The sequence below is a fragment of the Camelus ferus genome, chromosome 13, assembly GCF_009834535.1.
Source record: "Camelus ferus isolate YT-003-E chromosome 13, BCGSAC_Cfer_1.0, whole genome shotgun sequence".
Classification (NCBI taxonomy): domain Eukaryota; kingdom Metazoa; phylum Chordata; class Mammalia; order Artiodactyla; family Camelidae; genus Camelus; species Camelus ferus.
Window position 1 is genome coordinate 25,081,446 of NC_045708.1, and position 21,697 is coordinate 25,103,142.

At 37.4% G+C, this 21,697-nt stretch overlaps 1 protein-coding gene across 1 annotated transcript in view; it reads right to left on the bottom strand.

Moving 5' to 3' along the window:
* Nucleotides 1-17,692, bottom strand: part of PSMB2 (proteasome 20S subunit beta 2) — a 30,891-nt gene extending 13,199 nt beyond the window's left edge. Inside the window, exons 1-3 of the mRNA XM_006186305.3 lie at nt 17,470-17,692; nt 12,922-13,044; nt 10,319-10,389 (exon numbers count right to left, since the gene is read on the bottom strand). Of these exons, the coding sequence (XP_006186367.1) occupies nt 10,319-10,389; nt 12,922-13,044; nt 17,470-17,560 (285 nt within the window). The 5' untranslated portion in view covers nt 17,561-17,692. The remainder of the gene's footprint in view (nt 1-10,318; nt 10,390-12,921; nt 13,045-17,469) is intronic.
* Between the last annotated feature and the right edge of the window lie 4,005 nt (nt 17,693-21,697).

A 21,697-nucleotide genomic window follows, 5' to 3' on the forward strand; every position in this document is an offset into this window, starting at 1 on the left:
AGCATGCCCATAAATATCTCTGAATGTTGAACATTAGAACTGATCATCTCCTTGAGTTAGTAAATAGGACTGCTGGAGAAGACTGTTTAGGACTATATGTAACTGTATCTGTTTTCGGATGTCCACAGCAACTAGGAAATTCTGGGGAAAAGACTATTTAAAAGCCCTTCTATTACAACACAGTGCTCCCCATTAGCAGCCAAGGTCCAACACAAGTTACTCTTACCTCTTGAATGGATATGAAAGAAAGCTCCTCATTGGTCTCCCTGCTTCCTTCTACTTTCCCAAACACTCTGCCAAAGAGTAGCCAATAGTCTAACCAAATCTCATCTGATCATGCTAACCTCCTCTTAGCCAACAAGCTTCCAGAGAGGCTACTTTTTTTTTCATTTAGCATAAAGCTTTTCCACCAAAGTTCTCATAATATGGACTACCTCTCTAGTTTCAGTCTCTTACCACTCCCCTAAAACCCTGTGTCACATTTAACAAACTACTTCAGATTGTGGATTTTGTATATGTGGTGTACATAGTAAAAACTACATGTATTTATTGAGCCCTAATTTGTATATACTACCTTACTAGTTAAAAGGTAAAAATTTAGTAGTAGCATGCTCAAAGAACTCATTGTGCCACCCCAAACATCATTAGAAAATCACTGTGCCTAACCTAACCTCTCTCACACACCTCGAGGACTGCACTTTGAGATTTCCCTTCTGTTTCATCTTTGCCTTCATGACAGCTGGTCCTTCAAGGCTCAAGTTAGGCTCTGTTCACAGAGCACCTACCCACATATGGCTGCTGCAGCACCTGTCACTCCACAGTAGACTATTTACTGCCCTACTGCCTCATCTGAAACTGAGTTTTGCATCTCTGTTTCCTCAGCCCCAAGGACAATGCAGGCTGTAGATTTATTGAATGGATGGCTATCTGCACCTATGGGACTTCCCAGCTACACAAAACTGTAGAAATTAGGAGGCATCAGAAAGGGAAATGCAGAATTTTGGCGGGCCATTTCAGTTTATAAAGATTCAGAGATTATTTCATCTCTCTTTCCCTTTTTCTTTCCAATCTAGTTCATCCTATCTGCTCTACTGTCTACACTCAAAAATAACGGTAAATCTTAACTTTTTTTTTTCATTTGTAACTTAAAAAAATGTGTTATGCTTTCCTACCCCTTTACCCTTGCTTTCCTACCCCTTTACCCTTGCTTTCTATTTTCTTAAACTTTTTTTGTGAAATAACACATTCATATAAAAGTGCATAAGATATACAGACATAGCTAAATGAATAAAGTGAACACACATAACTACCTCTGAGGTCAAGAAATAGAACAGTCCACTATTTCTTCCTCCAAAGGCTTCCTACTATCCCTCATTTTAGATAACTGTGGGAGAGAATAAAGAAAACCTCAGAGTTTTTTGGATCCGCCCCTGAATTCATAACCCTGCATGATCCTGGGACATGGCAGGTGAAGAGAAGCACCAAGATGCCAAGGTATATGTGTGTTTGTATCTGTGAGTGTGTGTGAGGGCATGCCCACACAGGCAGGGCACTGGTTTAAAGCAGTCCTAAAAGACAGGGTAAATCTGTATTTCTAATGGTAAACATGTTTTACTAAGCACTCTGCTGCCCCCAGCTTAAACCAAACTTTAATAGGAAACCACATAATTTTCAAGATACAAGTTTCAAAATGACACAAATTTAAATCAGTTACCTATATTGCTTCACTCCCATTGTAGATAGGAAAGATGCTTTAAGTGAAAAGTTGGCATTATGGGGTCACACAATCCCAGCCACCCAATAGGCTCATTCCATTCAACCAGAACAGGGGTTCTCTATGCTCACAGCAGGCATCCAACAGGGTAGCACATATATGCTCTCTGAGTGAGAAAGCAACACCTTCTCACATACAACCCCCTGGAGAGAGATGGGGAAGGGGGTGTGGGTTAGACTTTACACCTGCAAACTCCTAACTCTATCAGCACTGGGACTGGGAAAAACAGCACGTATCTGAAAAGAAAGAAAAAAGGTTTCCTGATAAAGCCAGTGACTTTCAAAGAAGAATGTTCTTAAGCCATTTTTTTCCTAAGAGACTAGTAAGTATAACAATTCAACATTCAAGTCTTTGTGTCTCTTTAAAGGACTCGGTCAAGCCCTAATGACTGTATAAGCAAACTGCTTAAAAGGGCAGCTGTCAGAATTCTTACCCTTCTTGGCAGAAAAACAGTATAAGCACAAAGTGTTGTCATACTAATTAAGGCATCTCAACTTCAAGGCACATCTGTCCCTGGGCCTCTGGATAATCAAAATGACCACTAAAAATAGAATAGCGGTATCTCCAATGGGGCAGACGTGAGCCACTCCCAATCCTAAGAGAATCCAGTGAGATGTGACCTGGGATACACGTGATTTGCAGTACCATTGAATGTCCACCTTAATGAAGTATGTTTTAAGTTTTTACTTTACATTCTATTACGGCTAGTAGGCAAAAGCAATTAACAGACATATAACTCTTGGCTTAGTGAAAATTCAGTTAGTCCTGGTGGGGAAGAAAACTGCTCTCCAGGTCTAAAAAAATCCCTGCTTGCACTGAAACTCCAGGAGCTTCATGATGAACATCTTGATTTTTTTTTTTGTTTTCAATTTTCCCATCACCAAAAGTAAGCCAGCTCTGTCTGTCAAGATGCCCAGGCTGTGTGGCAGTGGTGTCAAAGGCTGTCGTTTGCTCCAAGGCACTGCCATCTGCGGTAGCACAACATTTTGTCTCCAGAAAATAAACACATCTGCCTTTGCCAGTGTCCTCCCACTGTGCCGCCCATCTGGAGCAGGTGAGCTGGAAGGCAAGCCTAGGCGTGGGTGACACGGAGGCGAGCAGGGGAGATGAGGCCTCAAGGGAGATGGCACATGAAGGAAGAAGGCAGTGCTGTGTCATGTCATATCCTGCTAACCATATTTGCCAAAAAGCTTGTGAAATTACCCTTGTTAGTGATATTTTAATTACATGTAACAAACGGTTGGTTGTGTCTAGGGGACAAGACCTGCAAAGTCAAGGTTTCACCTGGGCCATCTGTTCACAAGGTCACATGACCTCACTGAGACCAATAAACAGATGATGTCTTTGTGCTAGCCACCAAAGGCATGAGGACAGTAACCTAGTGGTCAGAATAGAAGGCTCAAAGCCAACAGTGCTCTTCTAGTACAAGAGAACACTACATGCCTGCTACTCACCAGACCAAACACACTCAAACTCAGGCCAGAATTCTGGGACAAGTCACTTCCGGAAATGACTCATACCTGAAATTCGTTCCTACATATTCTTTCCCTTTCACTAAAAAAATAAATTCAAGTCTGGTTATGGTTGTGACATCAGATCTTTTTTTTAAAATTGAAGTATAGTTGATTTACAAATATTGTGTTAGTTTCAGACGTATAGCAAAGTGATTCAGTTATTTATATATATTTTTTCCAGATTATTTTCTATCATAGATTATAAGATATTGACTATAGTTCCCTGTGTTATACAGCAATCTTGTTGCTCATTTATTCTACGTATAATAGTTTGTATCTGTTAATACCATACTCCTAATTTATCCCCTTCCTCCTCCTCCTCTCCTTTGGTAACTATAAGTTTGTTTTCTATATCTGTGAGTCTGTTTCTGTTTTATATGTAAATTCATTTGTACTATTTTTTAGATTCCACATGTAAGTGATATATATTTGTCTATTTCTGACTTATTTCATTTAGTATGATATTCTCTAGGTCCACTTATATTGCTATAAATGGCAATGTTTCACTGAGCAATATTCCATTGTCTCTGTGTGTGTGTGTACACAAGCACAGCACATCCTCTTAAACCAATCATCTGTCAATGCGCACTTGGGCTGTTTCCCTGTCTTGGCTATTGTAAATAGTGCTGCTATGAACATTGGGATGCATGTGTCTCTTTGAATTAGAGTCCTCATCATTTCCAGATGTATGCCCAGGAGTGGGATTGCTGGATCATATGGTAGCACTATTTGCAGTTTTTTAAGGAACCTCCATACTGTTTTCCATAGTGGCTGCACCAATTTACATTCTCACCCAGGAGAGTAGGAGGGCTCCTTTTTCCTCACACTCTTTCCAGCATTTATTATTTGTAGACTTTTTGATGATAGCTAATCTGACAGATGTAGGATGATACCTGTGTTTTTTTTAAATCTATTTTTATTTACACTTGAAACCAAAATACTCTCATAAGATTTTCCTAATGTATACATTCTAGCTCTTTTTTGTGTGTTTTGTATGATTTATTTACTTATTTTCTAATAGAGGTACTGGGGATTGAATCCAGAACCTTGAACATGCTAGGTATGCACTCTACCACTGAGCCGTACCCTCCCCTCATAACTGTGGTTCTGATTTGCATTTCTCTAATAATTAGCAATGTTAAGTATCTTTTCACGTGCCTGTTGGCCATTTGTATGGCTTTGAAAAGATGGAAAAATGCCTATTTAGGTCTTTGTCTAGTTTTTGATTGCATTATTTGTTTTTTTTTGAAATTGGGTTTATGGGTTGTTTGAATATTTTGGATAGTAACCCCTTGGGTTGCATCACTTGCAAATATTTTCTCCGATTCCACAGGTTGTCTTTTCATTTTGTTGATGGTTTCCTTTGCTATGCAAAAGTTTTTAAGTTTGATTAGGTCCCATTTGTTTATTTTTGCTTTTATTTCTATTGACTTGGGAGACTGATCGAAGAAAATATCGATACAAGTTATTCCAGAGAATGTTCTGCCTCTGCTCTTTTCTAGGATTTTTATAGTGTCATGTCCTATATTTAGGTCTTTAAACCATTCTGAGTTTATTTTTGCATATTGTGTGAGGGAGTGTTCTAATTTCACTGATCTCCCTATAGCTGTCCAGCACTCCCAACATCACTTGCTAAAGAGACTGTCTTTCCTCTGTTGTATATTTCTGCCTCCTTTGTCATAGATTAATTGACCGTAGCTGTGTGGGTTTGTTTTGGGCTTTCTATTCTGTTTTCACTGATTTGTTTTTGTGCTAATGCTATGCTGTTTTGATTACTGTAACTTTGTAGTATTTGACATTGTAGCATTTTTAAATCATGCTATTTGGGGGCTGGAAGAAACCACAAAAATTATCCACATTCTCTTTCTTCCAAGGTTTTTTGTCTAGCTCAAGAGAGAGAGAGTGCGACACCTCCTGCAGCAGGGCTCTTTCAACTATACCACTAGTTTTCAAACTTTAGTGGGAAGGGGACAGTGAAGCCACTTTTTCAAATAAAAATCTTACACATAATTCCTATGTATAAAATAGATAAAAGCTGAGTTGATCTATATGAAGCAGAGCTGAAATTTCAACACACTGGTCTTCCTTGGTGAGTTTCTTGAGGCAGCTTCATGTAATAACGTTTGAAAACCACTACACCAGGCTGGATGGTATTTTTCCAGCTCATTATTTCTATTGTTTATTTGCTCAGCATTTACAAGTACAGCCCCATAAAAAGACAAATTATCAAAGGCTCATCAAGCACTTCAGAAAAGGTTCTATGAAAACACTTTGGCCAGTGAGTAGCAGTAGTAAAGCCCTGAAGATTACAGGCCATGGAGGCCAGCATTCTACTTGACACAAACTCTGCATTCTCCAAGGATATCAAATCTGGCTGGTTTATACCTCAGTTTCCACATATGTAAAATGGAGATCTCTGCGGATAACAACAGATAATTTCAGGGCATTCATATGGACTATACCAAATGTGCCACCTAATTCATTTCAAGAAGAAACAGCTCCATTGTTCATCACTCTCCCTTCGGTAGTCCATTAATCAAATCATAAGGAGAATTTAAACAAGCATTATGCAAACTATGCCTGTAAGTCATCACAAAATTTTCAAAACAATCCTGTCAAAAATCCAAATAGCAGATACTTCATGATGGAGTCATTTATTAAATGTTTATTTTTAAGGGAGGTATCACACACTCATTCAAATATTTTATTAAATCCATAGAATAATTTGCCATAGTTGATCACTCCTTCCTTCTTAACAGATGAAGAAAGTGAGGCTCAGCAAACTTAAGTAACTTATTTAAGATTACACAAACTAGTACATACCAGAGAAGTGCTCGGAACTCTGGTATATCTGGTTGTAAAACCCATGCTCAAAGAAGTCTCATAAATATTTCAGGGTGGGTAGTCAAACCCTGAGCAAAAGCCTAATAAGTCCTTTTTCTGCTCATTGGAGTCTCACCAGGAGTAGACCAACTTAAATGTACACAAGCGTCTAAATAAAAACTAAAATGAAGGCTCTTGATTTTTTTCTCAAACTGTGTCATTTTTCATCTCCTCCTGCTAATCTTACATCTTTAATTCTTACATGAAGAAGTAACATCCATTCATGAGGAATACTTTTTTTTTTTAAGAATACTTTAATAAAATTCTCTTCTAGTGTATAAACGCACAATAACATTTTCAGTGGTAGAGGTGGACCTAACTGGATGACATTTCTTCAGCAAATACTTATTGAACACCTAGAATGGGCATATATTTGTACCTTAACTATATAATCCTATGCATGAATCTTAAAAATTTTAATAGAATTAACATTTCATGCCTCCGTAAATACACAAACATACTTGTACATTAATCCAATAACTAATAAACGGAACAGTACAAAAGAGTATGGTGTTTGAAGTTAGAATCTTACTTCAGCCTTTTACAGCCTACATATGTGCCTTTGTTATACTTAGACACATAAGAGAAATACTTAAGTCCTCTATTACCCAGCCTTAGTACCCTTATAAGTAAAATGGGAATAACACTCTTCCTATGGTGTCTAAAGAAGCATTAAATAAGGTCCTATATGTAGGTATCTAGAATAGCACTGTCCAATAGATCTGTCTATGATGATAAAAATGTTCTGTATCTGTAATGTCCAATATGGTAGCCATTAGCCACATATAGCTATTGAGCACTTGAAATGTGGCTAAAGTGACTGAGGAACCAAAAATTTTTTAAAGAAACCAAGCTTATTTCTCTTTTAAAGTCCAGGAGACTCTCACCTGGGAACTAGATTTTAAATTTAATTTATAGTAATCGGACAAGAAAAAGAAATAAGAGGGATCCAAATTGGAAGGAAAGAGGTCAAACTGTCACTATATGCAGATAACATGATACTATACATAGAAAACCCTAAAGACTCCACACAAAAACTACTAGAGCTGATAAACAAATTCAGCAAGGTAGCAGGTTACAAGATTAACATACAGAAATCTGCTACATTTCTTTACACTAACAATGAAATGTCAGAAAAGCAAAGTAAAAAAACAATCCCCTCTAAAATCACACCAAAAAAAACACTTAGGAATAAATTTAATTTTTAAAATTGAAGCATAGTTGATGTACAATATTATATTAGTTTAGATGTACAACACAGAGATTCAGTATTTTAATAGATTATATTCCATTTAAAATCATTACAAAATTATGGCTATATTTTCCTGTGCTGTACAATATATCCTTATTGCTCATTTACTGTATACACAGTAGTTTGTATCACTTAATCTCATACCCCTATCTTGCCCCTCCCCCCTCACATCTCCCTACCGGTAACCACTAGTTTGTTTTCTATATCTGTGAATCTGTTTCTGTTTTGTCATATACATTTGTTTTATTTTTTAGATTCCACATATAAATGATAACAGAGTATTTGTCTTTCTCTGTCTGACTTATTTCATCCACTAAGCATAATACCTTCTAGGTCCACCTACATTGCTGCAAATGACATAATTTCATTCTTTTTAATGGCTGAGTAATATTCTGTTGAATATATATATACCACATTTTTTATACATTCATTTAGTGATAATCTTAATTATTTTAAATTTAAATAGCCACATATGACTAGTGGCTACCATATGGAACTGTATTGATCTAGAAAAAACTCTAGCACATAATAGATGATCAGTGTTGGTTTATTTCTATTTTCCCTGTCAATATGAGTATTCCACTCTTTACCAGCATAGCAGTTCAACTAAAACAGCACAACAAAGAATCTCCCATAGGAAATTGCTTTATAGCTATTTAATTGCTTCTTCAACCAAATAGTAACAGCAACATAAAAACAAAAGTGACTGTGTTAACAGCTTTGCATGATTACCTCATTTAATCTTTATAATAACGCTACAAAGTAGGTGCTGTTATTTTTATAAGTAGGGACATTGAGCTTAGACACACAGCTAGCAAGTCAGTGGGCAAATACTTAAATCCAGGCAGTGTAATTCCAGACACTGTGTTTAACCACCAAGCTAAATTGCCTGAATCTTACAGAACTAATTTACATAAGACTGGTAAACAGCACAGCACACAGCAAATTGGAAATCAAACAATTTGAGCTACAAATACAAAGTTATACGTGGTAACTGGGTAACTCAAAATAAGAAAATAAGTCTCATGTGCCAACTGCTGTGACGGTACAAATGTACCAAATCTAGTAACTGTACTTATTAGGAAGACTGAAAAACTATCATCACCTTCCTCCCCATAATAAAATGACTAAAATATGAATTCATATTTTAGAACTAACAACCTATTTTGATAGGGAGGTGGGGGAACAAAGATTTGGGCCTAGAAGCACAAGGCAGAGGTAATCAATATTTACTAGAGCCCCATGTCACTGTCTACAAAGGATATTTATTTGTTAAGACATCAAACATTTCTGTTAGGAGATTAACCAGATTCACTACATTTGCATGAAGCACACAGCTGCTCTTATCTCAATTCTAAAAGGAGCTTAACTCACTTAATGTCTGTAGCATTTATGACAAAGTGTTCATCGTGCCCAAAGCTGGAATTCTTATTCCAGTTCTGGTGACAAGTCAGAGGAGTACTTTACACAGCAAGCCACAGCATACTCTACTGAGTATCACAGGAAATTCTAAGTGGCAGGAAAGGTCATATCTGACCCATTTTCCTCTCTCACAGAGGAGTGGACAAAAAGGCCACTGGCCTTTTACCCAGATCAAAACAATGTATGTAAATTTGTCTCCTCCTCCCAATCCATTATGTTTCTAGCTTCCCTTCAAACTTCAGACTCCATATTGCACAAACCGCTTGGTCAAAGCTAGCACTGAGAAAAAGATTTGATTAATTGAGAAGTTCTCATTTCAGAATTATTAGGCACTAGAAAACAAACTGCTTTAAGGATCTGCAGATCTGTAATAAGTAAATAAACAAAAACTTGTACTTGTTTATATTTCTGTCATAACTCAGCTTAAGCAAGTACAGATGAAACTAAAATTATAATAAAAATAGAAACAGCACTTCTGTTCTAAAAACACTACTGAAAAACCAAGGAACTATCTAGGCAGAACAGGCAAGTAATTATGATGCCATTGGTATAGCTTTTGCCTGACCTGCTGTGTGACCTGGAGCTAGTCCCTTTGCCACTTTATGCCTTTCATTCCGTATCAGTGATAGAGAATTAACTACTATGTATCTCAGTGGAATAGTGAGTGGATTAAATTATTAAGCAAAATGCTTTGGGCAAAAGTCATATGAATGTTAAATATTATGATTTACAAGCATTCATTTTCCTAGCACTCCTGTGGGGTTAGGAAGTTATCTCGATTTCATAGATGAGTAAACAGGCACAGGGGGTGAAGTCACATGGTAAGGCTCCATTTACTTAGTCCCTGTGGGAAGGGAATAATACACACCTTTAGCAATCACATGAACCTTCCTGGCACATCCTACACAATCTTTAATACATTCAACCCTTTTTTCTTTCTTTCTTTTTTTTCCCTCATTCAATCCTTGACTTAATGTTGCATCCTTTAACATGCTGTCAGTGGAACAAAGACAGCTCTAAGGTAACAAGGCCAGAATAAGTGAGGAAGAATAATTCTGTATGCTATGAAAAGAACAGTCATAGAAAGACACAGTTAATCTCAAGATGAAATCTGCATTATTATTTTCAAGGTTTCATCTCTACTACTATGTAGGGACCTTCAACCACGGGAATTAAGAAACATAGTTTGCTATGAAAACGCTTTGAAAAAAATGTTAAAGGCCACCACAGGACCTTCATGATTGTGTACCCCATTCCAAATTTCTCTGGCAATGTATATTCAACCTCTGGGCTTTAATTACCAACTTATGCAGAAAGAAAAATCAAATCTGAAGAGACTGAAGAATGACATGTAGCAATGGAAAGGGCTCAGGAAAACCAAAAAGGTGCAAAAAATACTACTCATGTATAATAGGATAGAAAAGAAGCACAGACGATTTCCCTGCTCCTAAGGCTGCCTGCTATATTGCTTACCCGACTCCGAAGACAGTCAGCCAGGTTTCGGCGAGTGAAATTAGCTGCTGCTGTGGGAGACAACTCATAACCTGGTACAAGAGATAAATAATCATATTTAACGTGAAGCAGAAGGAATATCAGTACCCAAAACATTCCACTGCTCCTGTTCTTACAGACTACCACCCTTTGGACGCACAGAATGAAGAGCATAATCCTACACCTCATTAAAAGTTGTGAAATAGCTGGTTAGTACTGACAGTAATTGCTGGCTATAAAACAGAACCAAGGTAACTATTCTATGGTGAGATCAAATTCACAGCTTTGCTTAAGCTGTTCATTCATCAACAGGCTGTAGTTTCCTCTACAGAAGGAAAGAGGTACAAATAAATAGGCATTGGAAAAAAAAGAGAGAGATCTTGAGATGACAATTTTTTTAGTTTATTTTAAAAAGGAATTGGGAAAAGAGAGGCTGGAAATTAGGACAGCCTCAGACTTATACTTCATAAGGTGTTCTTTTTTTTAAAAAAAGTAATTTTATTAAAAAGTACACTATGATTTTCAAAAGTACAAGCCACAGGGAAAAAAATGTTTCTATCACTACAGCATTTTAAAAATAGAGATCTCCAGCATAATACCTCTAAATAAAGTTATAATGCCAACAAAAGTGCAGCCCAAGGAATGGCATCAGGTGTGCAGTAACAATGCACTCACTTTGTTAGTTTAGTGTTTTGGGTTTTTTTGGGTGGGTGGGGTGGGGCGTGTTGGAGGTAATTAGGTTTATTTAAAATTTTTTTTTAATGGAGGTACTGGGGATTAAACCCAGGCCCTCGAGCACGCTAGGCTTGGGCTTTACCACTTGAGCTATACCCGCCCCCACTACAGTGCCTTCACTTTGGAACTTAAACCCCCAGTAAAATGGAGCTAGTGACAAAAGTCACAAGAATGACCCACAATTCAGCAGAGCCACCCAGAAAATGCCAGTTTGGAAAGACAGCACATGGTTATTTCCTACAACATTCCAAACACTAGTGTCACATCAGGTAAGATTTAGATTAAAATTCTAAGAAATATTTATTGAACAGCTACTATGTTTCAAGTTTTATGCTAGGTACTTTCATATATATTAACTCTTACAAGTCTATAGTACATGTTAAACTATGAAAGAAGCAACTCTGAACAAGCAGGAATACTTTTTAATTCTCTACCTAATCCTCTAAACACCACTAAGGATTTAACAAGTATCTTAAAGGCAGGAAAGACTGATGCCTGACCATCTGCATGTAGATTTTTCTTTCTTTCCCTTGTTTTGATTAGTTCTTGAATTTTAATATGCATACGAATTACTATGTAGGGTTACATACACAAAACGATACTTGACAGGAAATTTAAGGGGTTTTAAGGGCAATTTTAACCATACACAATTTTTGTTTTATGTACTAACATTAGACCCTAAGAGCCACATAACAGAAAACTCCGTCATTTACTCCTCCTCCCTCTCCCAGGACAAGACAGTGAAGTATTACTGTACCAACTATACTTCAGGAACATAGGCATCCTTCATCTGCCATGTAGGCATAAAGTAGAACCATTAAAAAGTAATTATCTAAATAGTCTAAACTTGCTTAAACTTAAGCACCATGTACTTTAGGTTCCTGAACAGCAGGAAGTAAGCCCTGCTCATCTTTGAATTCTCTGTGGTACTAGACAGAGTCTGTAACATGGATGAGGTTCTCAAAAATATTTACAGAATTGAACGCATGATGTTAAAGTTGCTGCCTAAAAAACTATACGAATGGATCATATCTAGTCATTTTACACATATTATATTCAAATTAAGCTCCTTCACAGTGCCACATTATAGCAGTGCTGTGTTTATCAGTATCATTACACTGCGAGGTAAATTAACTGAAAGGAATGTTCTTTCTGCTAGAGCTAGAGAGTCACTATAAACTTTCTTCGATCAGAGGGCTAGTGACGAGTATTATTTCACAGGGAGGCTTTCCCACTGGATAAGAGTTCATTAGCCCGAGAGAGAGTTCACAAAATATCTCACAAAAATCTTATCTCCCTCCCTAGATAATAACCTACCAAAGAGGCAAAGCAGAACCCTTTCATGACACAGTAAATCTCCTACAATTTCATGGAGCTTTAAGTTTACAAAGCATTTTCATACATATTATTCAGTAATACTATTATAACAATACCAATTTAGAGGTAAGGAAAATAAAGGCCTGAGGGAATTAGTGACTTGTCACATAAAAATACAGTAAAACCAAGTTTAACTTAGGTCTTTAAGCTCTGAGATTGCAGATATACTTTAGCTCAAATTATATTCTCTAACACTTAAAAAGTCTGATATTAACATACTCATTTTCCAAGATGGTGTTCATTTTATCTCTCAAGTATTATGCTTTAATGTTTCTCTTTTCTGCTCTGGGATTTTTGTAGAAAATCTTTAGGTTCAGAAGGAGGATTTAGATAAGATTTTAAAAATAGAAAGACTCAAATAAAAATATGACCACATTGGTCTGCTCATGTATAGAACTGCCAGTAGGGAATATTCTTTTTCAGTACAAATTTAAAGACAAATCAACCAAAGCTACATTCTAAGTAATACCCACCATTTCGCATCTTATAAAGCTGCACATTTTTCTGAATATATTCTGCAAACTGTACAGTGTCTCCAGCCTCTCCAACACATAGGAGTAAGATTTTTTCACTCATCTTAAACATCTTATCATGATCTGCTCAAAGGAAAAAACAGTGTTAGAAACTGCCTTATCAGAAATTTATTGTTATTATATAGGAAACCACAAACAGGTTTATCAATTACTGTACTGAATAATTTTATAAATTACTGTTTTTAGAAGACTTTAATGGGCAATTATGTCAATTACTCTCTTTCACTTGCCATGTTAAGTCTATCTGCTAATTTTATTAATGTCAATTTCAGGTGAAGAATATATGCAAAAGTTGACAACTGAAAATACACTTCAAAACATTAAGGGCACTTAAAATGCAAGGGATAGAAAAACTAAAGAAACTGAAGGAATCAAGCCAATGGCCATTATCTTTAGACTCATGATTACAAGGCTCTGAAATGTCTCTATAAATACAAATGTTAGTTATTATATACACATACATATAAAAGCATATATGAAAAGTACCTGGGCTACAATTAAGAAACCATCTTAAGAAAGAACAACAAAAAATCTACTGAAAATATAAATCACCTTAAAAAGGAAACCAACTCCATTTCCAAAGCAGAGAAAATTAAAATGACTGCCAAAGCAAAAATTCAAACAAATATTGTAACACTAAACTATTTTAAAATACCTCAAAAATCCCAATACTCTTATCTTATCTAGCTGAACCAGACTTATTCGGATTAAATAGATAAATAAATATTCAGATACAGCAATTAGTGCCCAAGGAAGAAAACTCCATATTCAGTCTGCAGCTTCAGAAAAAGGCTAAATCTCCCTATCTTACTCTCACTTTCACTTTTCATTTCTCAAATAGTGCTGAATAATCTTCCCTGGGAGACATGTTTCCTGTTTGAAAGCTTCTGAAATGTCAAAATCCCTTAATAGGATTTAAAAAACAAAATGCTACAGTCAAATACTTTACAAGTGTTTGAGAGTTGTAGATACCAGCAATATGGCTTCTTAGACTTTGGGGGGGGATACATAAAATGTGCCTGTAGATAGTATCAAATTGCCTTGAAATGCCTAAATAAACATACTTTTATTTGTTATAGGCTACAGGAGATTTAAAGACTATTAATTCACAAACTTGTTTATGAAAGAAAAAAATTCACTTGTATTATTTATGTAAAGAAAAGGGATCAGAAGTGTATTAGACGCCACTGGCATCTGAGTTCTTGCCAGTGGCAAAAGTATGGGCCAGTGGCAAAAGTATTTTTATTTCCTTCATTTTGCTTATCGGTATTCCCTAAAATGTCTATAGTTAATATGCATCATTTTGTAAGAAAACATTACTTACTAAGTTTGCATTATTATAATGAGAAAAAAGCTGTTCTTATTTTGGGGAAGGGAAAGCTTGTTTTTCTCGTTTATAAAGAATCTATGGTACATGTGGAAGAAATACTAAATTTTGAGGCAGTAAATTGTTCAATTTTGAAATGAAATTAATACAAGATTAAAGTGTTTTTTAAACATCTATTCTCTGTCCAGTGAGTGAAAGGAGGATATAGAAACAAAAGTAATAGATGCTAATGGCTCCCTAAATTGTTCAGGAAACAACCTATGTAGCTCCAGGCAATTTCTGATCCTTGACAAAGAACTTACAAATTCGTATACATGATGCAAATGAACAACAAAATAAGCAATAGCAGTGTGCAATGCTGTGGAAAGCCAACTAGACTAGAATCCAAGAGACACTGGCTACATTCTAGGCTCATCACTCTGAATTTGGGCAAATTATTTGTCCTCTCTAAGCCCGTTTCCATGTGTGTGAAATGGTAATACTATCATCCACCCCTGCCTAACTCATTGGTGGGGAAAACTGTGCATTGTACAACATTATCATACTCAGTGTTAGACAGTGTAGTTCAGATTATACAGGCTATAGGAATTCAGAAAAAAAGAGTAATCTGTGTGGGCTAAGGTACTCTGAGTAATTTAAAAGTAATTCTATGTAGGCCAGGAAACAAGAGAAATGAAAAGTGGCATATAACCAAACTGAAGAGTTTTGCCATTTTAATAAGCAAGCGATCTCTAGGAAATATCTCCTCTATAGTATCAAAATATCTTACAAAGTGACAAATCAAAAAATTGATTGGAAGTATTACTCTCATTTTTTTACCTGGAGAAAATGAATCTCAAAAGGTTACTCACTGAAATAGATAAATAACAAGAATCATGGCACAGGGAACTATATTCAATATCTTGTAATAACCTATAATGGAAAAGAATCTTTAAAAGAATATGTGTGTGTGTGTGTGTGTGTGTGTCTGTGTGTATACATATATATATAAAAAACTAAGTCAGTTGGCCATATGCCTGAAACTAACACAATATTGTAAATCACCTATACTTAAAAAAAAAATTCTTTAAAAGATTTTTTTTTTAAAGTTACCCATTTTCACCATTCTTACCTACACTACACAGTTCATTCATGAAATGAAAGGTGGGAAAAAGTCCTCATACAATTCCAAAGCTTCTATCATAAACATTTTATACCAGAAAAAAACTATTGGGAAAATCAATTATTTCCAACCATTTTTCAAGAACTAACTCAAATTCATCTTTCTTCTACACTACAGTGATCCATCTTTTCTCTTAATACCCTATGGATTTACTCCTGAAATCATTAATTTAAAAACTAACTTTATACTTACTAGTGATACTTCTTTTATCATACAAAATCATATTGTAGCATGTATTTCCTTGTTTTCTTAATGTCTTAGACCCTTTTATGGATCATCCCAATGTGCTGCATACCTTACAACACCTAGAAGTACTATGTATGTAAGTAGGCTTAAAACACATTCTGTTTTTTGAAGTGGTTTCATACACATTATCGTGATGAAACAGAACACCTGTAAAGGTATTGATTGGTTACAGTTCTATCTAGACACTACTTCATGCTAAAATCACTTGAGTGTCAAAGCCTTAGTATTCAAAATAATGGACAGATTACTCTCAAAAAACAAATCTAAACCTTTCGAAAGCATGGTTTACAAATAAAATGTCTACGAACTAATTAATGAAATTTCATAAAATAATGTAATTTGAGGAACTATTCATACAATAGATGTTTAACAAATTTAAGAATTTTTGTTTCCTTAAGCCCATAGTGAACTGTTATCTAACCTCAAAGCTTTCCCTAATCTCTACAACTAGAATCTCTTCTTTCTCTGGATTATATAAAAACAATCTCTGCTTCCTCTGAACTACCCAAGACGACTGATGTACTTTTCATATGCAGCATCATTTTCTAGCTTGTGTTATAATTATTTGTACACATATCTGAATCCCTTATTAAATTGTAACTTCCAAGATAAGGGCCACATCTCATTCTTTGCATCCTTCAGCATCTTGCTCTGTAACAGACACACAGGTGCCCAAAACCTATTTGTCAAATGAACATTAGATCATCTGAGCCAGAGAATAATACTTTTCCAAGTAGTATGTTTATGATCAATCATGAAAACACACTCTTAGATTCTGAAGACCAACAACCAAAATCCTTTTAAAATTATTTACTGAGTACTGACTGTAGGGAGACAGTAAAGAATAGCAATTATGGCAAAAGATATAGAGTCAAACTGAATAGGTTCGAACCTGAGTTCTGCTACTTGCGACCTCAGGCAAGTTTCTTAACCTCTCTGTGCCCCAGAACTGTCATCTGTAAAGTGGCAATGTAATAACGCCTATCTCAAAAGCTTAAATGAATTAATGTAAATCGCTTAAAATATTCGGTACATAAGTGCTTAGTATGTTTACTACTAACGTATCTGTCACGGTGCTAAACATTTGCACGAAACTTTTTTACTCAATTCTCCCAACAAGCTTTTGAGATTTGTACTACTAAACTAATTCAGCAGATGAGGAAATCTAGGCACTGTGAAATAACTTGTACAGAATCATAAAGCAAATAAGTTGCAGGGGTCTATTTCCTAACTCCACTAACTACTTAAATATAAGGAAAACTTGGCAGCCAGTGCCCTGGAAAAGAAAGATCAGAGCTAAGACACCGGAAGTACAGGTAGCGGAAGGGAAATGCCAGGCTTCCAGGAAGGAAATGCCATCCTTACTCTCCCCAGGATCCCACCTTATGCTGCCAGCAAACTAACCTTATCAGCAGCGACAACAGGAAATTTATCAGAAATTAGGGGGTCTAGGGAGCCTGGAGCCGGGCCGGCGCTTAAACACTTAAAAACTGAATTTCATTAGGCAACTCCCGCCTAGCAAGCATTCAGCGAAAGCCAGAGCAGAGCACAGACCCAGGAGCCCTGGGAGGAGCGAAAGTCAAGGCCCTAAGTTTGTCCACTTGTCTTCTAATTCTAAATTTAAGCAAGTGCAGACCAGGGACGGCGGGGTTCCATCTCCCAGACCTGCCTGGTACTCACCCAACCTCCCCACGAACTCCCCCAGGCTGCCCCTACACCCAGGCCCGACCGGGCCTCCCCTGCTTCCTCTCACCGTCCTTCATCTGGACAATATTGCTAGCGGCCACCCGGTCGGAGGCGACAAGGACATAGTCGGGGCCCTGGATGCCGATGAGGTACTCCATGGCGGAGGGAGGCCGGGGGCTGCAGGTTCTGTAGAGCGCGGGACTAGCCGGCTTCTTGGCCTCACCGGTGAGACAGCACCACGGAGCGAAACTCTGCGCGACGCAGGCCGCGCGACCGCCCCGGCCACCGGCGCTCTCGGATGACGTACAACTGTCGCGAGAGGTTGGGAAGGAGGCGTGGCGTTCGGTTAGTTAAACTCTGTCTTCGCCTTCTGTCCTGTCGCGGTCTTTTGCAATTCCAGCCTGGTTTCTTTATTTATAATTAAACGTTTAAAACTCTCCTGAAGAGGGAATCACGCACTATATATAAAATGCCGAGCACGTATGAGTGCCAAAAGGCGTGTGTCCCTAGATGGCCGTTTCCCTTTGTTGTTCGGTAAAATACCGCCAGAAACCACTTCCCGACAAGCTAGATTAGAGAAAAATAAACTTGAAAGGAGTCCTATTTACATGCTTCACAAAAGTAAAATATGGCTGAGTCAAAGATCTAAGCATAAAGACTAAAATCATGAAAGATCAATTTTAGATATTTCTACCTCAAATTATATGCAGTTGTTACCTCTAGTAACAATGATTTGAAGGGAGGACTTTCACTTTTATTTTATACGCATCTATATTGTTTGAATGTTTCACAGGGCTCGTGTATTACTCATTTTTTAATAGGAAAAAGCACGGCCATCTCTTTATCTTGCAGCCGTTCTGGGAAAAACGGAAATATTCCATGATGAGTTTCTGACATTTGAATAGTTTCACAACTTATGCTTCATATTAGCCATTACTAGCTTCCTCAGCAATGGAAAACCAGTTGCAATGATATCTCCAAACATAACTAGGCAATTCATTTGCTTCTGCAGAAATGTGTAGTCCTTACTTTGTTCTAAATGTTTCTTTCAGCTCTCTGCCCATGAAGGAACATAAGAGCCTGAGGAGTCTTGGGCAGCCCATCTATCATGGGATGGATGCCGGGGGCAAGTGAGGTCATTAAGTCAACCATCCCACTATGAACACACATGCATCCATCATCCTAGAAAGATCCTTTTCTTAAACACCACTGGGGAAGAAGTCTCTCAAATCTCTCTCTCTCACTCTCTGTCAGTGTGTGTGTTTTATAATTGCAGAAGTGCATAGTTAAACTATATACATGCATACGCAAATAATACAGGAGAAGTGAAGAGTTAAATATCTCTCCTCATCCCACCAGAGGTAACTACACACCAGAGGTCTGTATCCTTCCAGACCTTTTTTCTTTTGTATATACCGATATTCATCCATTCATTCATTCATTCATAAAGGCTGCAGAATTCTGAATTGGAAAATCCAATTTTTTTAAAAAAGAACTAAGCTGGCTCTTTCCTCTTTTCTCTCAAGACTCTTGAAATCTCCTGTAGCTAAGTCACAGTAGAGATTCTCTAGCTTCCTGTCAGTACAGAAGAGAGTGAATTTTCAGATGTACCTTGTTTTACTTCACTAAGAATTAGGGAGAATCCCTTCTCCAATTAAAGTCTTAGAATAACCAAATCTTAGAGTTAGAAAAAAGTGTATGTGAAAGTTCCAGAAACAGTACAATGTAGCCAATTTTTCTGTAAAGGGCTAGATAGTAAAATTTTTTTGTTTCTGTAGGCCACTACTCAGTGATGCCACTGTAGTGGGAAAGCAGTCATAGATGATATATACATCAGTGAAAATGGCAATGTTCTAATAAAACTATTTACAAAAACAAGTGCGGGGGGGGAGAGATGGATTTGGCCCATGGACCGTTGTTTGCAGATCCCTGATGTAGTGGGAGGCCTATAAATCAACAGCTAACTCTGATTCCAGCTCTACCTCTTCCAATCTTACTGCAAAATTCATTGAGACTCAGTTTCCTTTTTTATAAAAAGGATATTCAGAAGAGAGATTTGCTTTGTATTTCTCTTGAGATGGGAAGGAGATGCAGGTTTGGTTGGCTCCACGAGTGTAAGAAACCATCTCCTGCTCCTTCGTGAACACTGGGAAATTTGGCAGGACCATTAAGAAGAATGACTGCAGTATACCTAGGGAATATGGCCATAAGATGAGAGGCTACCAGCCTTGCAAGACTCCCAGGCTTGATGTGGAAGCATCAGCACAACCCACACTCAACAGACCCTGTGAGCTTAGACAGTAGGGTTGGGACAATGATAGACTGGGGATCAATGGCCCACCCCTAAATATTCAGGAATGTTAATGTATCGAATACTGTTGATGCCCTGCCCATATCCCTTTCACCTACCTGTAGTAGCTGCCATCCCCCAGCTGCTATAAATTTTGATCAATAACAAATCACAACTGTGCCTTTCTTCAAAGAATTTCCCTCCACCATCTGAGAAGCATCCTCACCTGGGAGGCTAAGCACCTATTCCCACTCCCCAGCCAATGACCGACTGGCACAGGAATAAAAGGTCAATTCCCTTAACTTAAGTGGGATATAGTTTGTCCTCCAGAGTTTCTCTGTAGATTAGTCTCAAGCTAGTCTCCAGCCAAGACCACATTGTTGCTTAGCTTTAGTCCCTTGCCCTATGTTATTTCCTTTACTCCCTTCTTCCTGCTGTAGAAACTAAAGGCAATTCCTTAGCAGATACTCATGCTTCAAGCTGCTATGTCTAAAGTCCTTAGACAAGAACCTCTTATAGAACATAAGAAAAAAATCATAGAGAGGTTCACACATTACATCATAGGTACACAAAATCTGGCCCCCAATTTCATATTTTACACATCCCAGGGAAATGGACAACTTACATCTAAGCTAAAAGAAAACACAGCCTGGCTATTAAAGTAAACTCAGAGTTGTTTGAACATATTTTCTTGGTCAGGCCTTAGAAATCTTGGGTCACATTCTTGAATGCCCTCTAAACTCTTTTTATTAGTTTTGGCTGAGTGAAGACCAAAAGGGAAAACAGAATTTAGAAGTTCCCACATTATTATGAAATGATTGACTATTTTCTAGGGTCACGGTGTCAAGCAAGAATCCATTTTAAACCTGTCTAATCAGTAAATGAGAGTTCTTTATGCTTGATAAAAAATAATCACCAGAATGGGTTTTAAACCATTTTAATCAATCAATTTGGTATATCAATCAACTACATAGTGAATATGCTTTTGCAAGCCAACCACTCAATGACAGTTCCTTGTTTCTAAAAGTCAGCCAATTAAGATTTGACTCATTCCAATGAACATACTTCTGAATGCCCACCAACGAACAGAATTACCCAAGTAACCACACTTATTAAGATTATGTTGACCCACTAATACCTCTGAAAACCCCCCAATCTCTGAATTCTATGCTTTCCCAAAACTCTAAGATCAGCAGTCTGCTCTTCTTGGAGAAACTGAGCCTGATCAGCATATACTTAAGTAAGCAACAAATTAAGCTTTGCATTCTTTGTTTTAGTTATTGAGTGGAGGTCTCATCTGTTGACATGTGGAAGGTCTTTAGCTTTGAGTGGGTCCAGAACAAGAAAGTGCTTTGCAGCAGTGTCAGGCTGCAGTATAAGCAGCTGGCAACTTGGGCCGTTTGACACAGCTGATGCATGTTACTAGGGGTGTCTTTGGTAAAGAATATGGAACTTCTGGTAATCCACAGTGGGAGAGCTGTATCTCAGACCTCTAGCATTCTAGAGCAAGGGCGTACCATCTCAATAGAAGTGTCTGACCATAGGACATCAAATGACCATGTAGTTTGAACTCCTCATTATGAGTTGAGTTCTATCTAACAGACCAGATTATAAGCTCAAGTGGGCCCAGCAATAATGTATCATAAAATGGAAGTGATACATCTAGGATCAAGTCTGAGCAGGTCCAGAGAGTACAGCTGAACTGCACAAACAGTTTGGCAAGGATAATTAATCCTAATCATCATAAGGAGATAGGGCTGCTGCTACATAGTGAGAGCACAGAGGAATAGGTTTGGCACTCAGGGGACCCACTGGGGCTTCTCTTGGTACTCCTATGCCCAGCTGAACTGTGAATGGGCAATTATAGCAACCAGGGCCTGGTAAGGGTCTAATGACCAGGAGGCCAGGCATCTTAGAAATGAGAGGGTGTGTATGTATCAAATAAATTATCACAGTGTACACCTTAGATTTACACAATATTATATGCCAATTATATCTCAATAAA